Source organism: Otolemur garnettii, unplaced genomic scaffold (genome assembly GCF_000181295.1).
Source record: "Otolemur garnettii isolate 467f Iridium unplaced genomic scaffold, OtoGar3 scaffold00153, whole genome shotgun sequence".
Classification (NCBI taxonomy): domain Eukaryota; kingdom Metazoa; phylum Chordata; class Mammalia; order Primates; family Galagidae; genus Otolemur; species Otolemur garnettii.
Window position 1 is genome coordinate 2923930 of NW_003852548.1, and position 4313 is coordinate 2928242.

The window sequence follows — 4313 nt, forward strand, 5'->3', positions numbered from 1 at the left end:
GCCTGTAGTCTCAGCTACTTGGGAGGCTGAGGCAAATGAATTGCTTAAGCCCAAGAGTTTGAGGTTGCTGTGAGCTATGACGTCATAGCACTCTACTCAGGGCGACACAATGAAACTCTGTCTCAAAAAAAAAGAAAAGAAAAGAAAAGAATCATGAAAGTCAACGTGACTAAAACTGAGATGTGGAGGCCCAGAAGGGTGGGTAAGAGACTATCAAGAGAGCTGGGTAGGAGCTAGAAGACCCTGAGGCAGGAAGGATCCATGAGAAGGACTAGTAAATTAGTTACTACAGTGGTCCAGATGAGATACTGGCAGCTTAGGCCCAGTGTGGTGGTAGTGGTAATGGTGAGAAGTAGTCATATTCTGGGTGTTATTCTCTCTGAAAAGAGAGATTGTAGGATTGCACTGACAGATTGTATACAGGGTATGAAACAAAGAGGGGAGTCAAGGATGACTCCAAGGTTTATAAGGAGTGAGAGGACAGAATTATGGCCAACTGAAATGTGAAAAGCTACAGGATGTTTGTAGGGGGAAAAATGGAAGAAAGAAATGATGCCAAAGCTAGAACAGAGTGAATAATGAAGTGAGGATTTCTTTTTTGTTATTAAAAATGAAGGGAATTGACCGGGCGTGGTGGCTCACACTGCACTCTGGGAGACCGAGGTGGGTGGATTGCTTGAGCTCATGAGTTTGAGACTAGCCTAAGCAAAAGTAAGACCCTGTCTCTATTAAAAAATAGAAAAACTGAGGCAAGAGGATAGCTTGAGCGAGTTGGAGGTTGCTGTGAGCTATGACACCACAGCACTCTACCCAGGGCGATAGCTTGAGACTCTGTCTCCAAAAAAAAAAAAAAAAAAAAAGGAAGGGAAAAAGAACACACTGAAGACTAAAGAGAATAGTTTGGTAAAAAGAGAGGGTGGTTTGTGGCTATACAAGAACTAGGCCCGAAAGCACCATAAATAACTTACGAATGAAGAGGTGAAGAGTCAGGTCTATGGGTATGAAAGAGAATTGATTACTTTTTTTTTTTTTTGGAGACAGAATCTCACTGTTACCAGGGCTAGCATGCCATAGCTTCATCCTAGCTCACAGAAACCTCACACTCCTGACTCAACTGATCCTCCTGTCTCAGCCTCCCGAGTAGGTGGGACTATGTTATTTTTTAGGAGAGACAGGGGTCTCACTTTGCTCAGGCTGGTCTCGAACTATTGTCCTCAAGCAATCCCGCCCCCTTGGCCTCCCAGAGTGCTAGGACTACAGGTGTGAGCCACTGTGCCTGGCCCAGACTTAGTTACTACTGTGGACACACCTCCTACCTTTCCTGTTATTACCTTCCATCACCACTCCTTCAATCCTTCACATTTGCTCCAGGCACAGCCCAAGTTGCCTCACTGGTAGATAAACAGCACTATGACTTCCGGTCACTGTGCCATTGCTTGGGTTCCTACTGCCATTAGAGTACTCACTGTGTTCTTCCCTCTCCCACTAAATTCTACTTACCCTTCTAGCCTCACTTCTGCCACTTTTGGTCTAAGTCTGTATCATCTCTAGTTTGGACTACTAGTTCCTTTGCTTCTGCCTTCCTGTGTTAGTCTGTTCTGTTCACAGCAGCCAGAGTGGTCCTACCAAATCAGAACTCATGTCCCTGCTCTGTTCAGGCGCTGCCCAGGGCTCTCATCTCACTCAGAGTAAAAGTCAAAGTCCTCACCAGGGCTCATAAGGCCCTGCCTGGTCTAGCTCTATCCATCTCCTTTCTGACTTCATCTATAACCCTCCTCCTCATTCATTCTGCGCTAGCCACATTGGTCTCCTTGGTGTTCTTCAAACATTGTTGGTAGTGTCTACCTTCAGAGCCTTTATATTTTCTATTTCCTTTGCTCCCCATCATATTCAGATAATCCCAGGATTCAAGTATTTTTTCACATCCCAATATCCAGATATATTTGATAATGTTTCCAAACAGGATGGCAGAAAGGATAGGCAGTAGGCCTCTAGTACACACACAAATGTTCCCTGCCATGTGCAGGGAGAAAATCTTGGCAGACAGGGCAAGAAAGGCTGGGCAGGAGAGGGATGAGGAGCCAGCTCACTGTCTCAGCCCAGGGTTCGCTGTCTGCCCCTTCCCTGTTGGGGATGCATCCTTTCTGGATCATAGGGATAGCGAGCGTTGGGTCGATACCCGCATTCTCTCTCTCCTCCAGAGACTTCTTGGATTCTAAGGGAAGAATGGGAGGAGCAATGAGGTCCCACCCTAACTTTCCAACTTCTTCCTTCACTGGGGCAAGGTGAAGAGGGATCACTTACCCTCAATGAGCTCCTTCATGGCTTGAGACAGCATCTGATCCACCGTGTCCCCAGGACCCATGGATGGCCCAGGGGGCTGTGCCAGTTGCTGCCTGCGACGGCTATTCTGAATCAAAGGGATGATGAGTTCCTTGGGGGCTTCTGAGGGCTTCAAACTGATGTGGACACAGAGGGGTAAGGAGAATGACAAGGTTAATGGGTTCTGAATCACACTCCTTTGTTCATAGAAAACACAAGAGTCAAAGTCACTCCCAGACCCATGGACCATCCTCCTATATGCTCCTTGTTATGTCTCCGAGAGTCTATGTTCTGGATTCTCACCTCAGTACCCCTGAACTCTTAAATGTGTCTTTGAGAACTCATTTGTAGACCCTCTGTTCATCCCAAGACTGGCCTCCACAATGACTCACAAATCACCATCTTTTGCTCAGGCTCTCCCCAGATTCAGACTCTAGAACAGCCTACTAGACTACTGATTGTGTTCAGGAAGTCCTTCCTCATACTGTCCTCTCCTAATTAACCTGGATCTCATGCTCTATCCCATATCAGAGAAGCCCTATCACTTCAGTTGAGACATTAGAGGTCCTGTCACTCTCCCCTCCGTTCCCTTTCTCAGAACGCACACATCTCAGTGTCCCCAAGCCTTAAAGGAATACGTATTCCTCTCAGGAATACGTGTTTTCTTTCTTTCTTTTTTTGTAGAGACAGAGCCTCACTTTATCGCCCTCAGTAATAGCCGTGACGTCACAGCTCACAGCAACTTCCAACTCCTGGGCTTAGGCGATTCTCTTGCCTCAGCCTCCCGGGTAGCTGGGACTACAGGCGCCCGCCACAACACCCGGCTGTTTTTTGTTGCAGTTTGGCCGGGGCCGGGTTCGAACCCGCTACCCTAGGTATATGGGGACTGGCGCTCTACCTACTCAACCACAGGCGCCGCCCACGTATTTTTTTCTCAAGCCCCATGGCCATCAAGCCCAATTTCCCCATCTCCTACAAATTTCCGCCTTCTTGATCCACGAATTTCCTCAGGCGGTGTTTTGGGCTTTCTAGGCCACTGTCACCAAGATAAACAACACAGATTGCTCTCTCCTACTTGCGCCCACCACACCAATATCCGCGGAATGAAAAACCCGGCACTTCACCTCTGCAACTCTCTTCCTTCCACGGTCTTCAAGAAATCTTTTTCCTCTGGGACTTGCTCTGCACTATCTCCCGCGTCTGCCAGCCGCCTCCGGGCGGACGTGCGAGTGAAGCCAAATGAAATTGGGGCAGCGGCAGTTGCCGCTACCTGCAAAACACGGTCATCGGCGTCCGCCATCTTGCCCCTCTTTCCAGGCGCGTGCGCTGCTTGCTGGGAAGTTTAGTTTTTGTTCCTTTCGGTCTGGGCGGCCGCGGCGCGCAGGAACCACATTACCCACAAAGCACTGCGGCACCCAGGACCAAGGCCGACAAGGGACCGTAGTAAGTAGTTGTCATTCTTTTAAATTTCATAGAACTGGGTCCTTTTCCCTGTGGTCTCTGATGGGGATGGTACGCTTTGCAGAGCTCCGAACGCGTGCGTTATGACTTGAAAGTAAGAAAACAGTGGCAGGCACGTAGTCTGCAATATCCAGATGTCTTCACCTGCAAAACCTGCCTCCATCAGGACCTCGGATGTCTGATAGCAACTATGTGACACCAGACAGTGAGAATCTCACTCTGTCACCCTGGGTACAGTGCCCGGCAACATCACAGCTCACAGCAACCTCAGACTCTTGGACTCAAGTGATCCTTGTGCCTCAGCTTCCCAAGTAGCTGGGACTACAGGCGTTTATCACAGTGCCTAGCTAACTTTTAGTAGAGCTGGGGTCTCCCTCTTGCTCAGGCTGGTCTCGAGCTCCCGGGCTCAAGTGATTCACCCTTCTCAGTCTCCCATCTGTTAGGATTACAGATGTTGAACCACCACACCCGGCCAACCCTCCAATTTTTTTTTTTTTTGAGACAGAGCCTCAAGCTGTCCCCCTGGGTAG

General features: G+C 48.7%; 1 protein-coding gene across 1 annotated transcript in view; it reads right to left on the reverse strand.

Annotated features, from left to right (window-relative positions):
• The window catches only part of GPKOW (G-patch domain and KOW motifs), a 10608-nt gene extending 6422 nt beyond the window's left edge, over window positions 1-4186 (reverse strand). Inside the window, exons 1-3 of the mRNA XM_012811267.2 lie at window positions 3447-4186; window positions 2305-2459; window positions 2091-2215 (exon numbers count right to left, since the gene is read on the reverse strand). Coding sequence (XP_012666721.1) covers window positions 2091-2215; window positions 2305-2459; window positions 3447-3622 — 456 coding nt within the window. The 5' untranslated portion in view covers window positions 3623-4186. The remainder of the gene's footprint in view (window positions 1-2090; window positions 2216-2304; window positions 2460-3446) is intronic.
• Window positions 4187-4313: the final 127 nt, after the last annotated feature.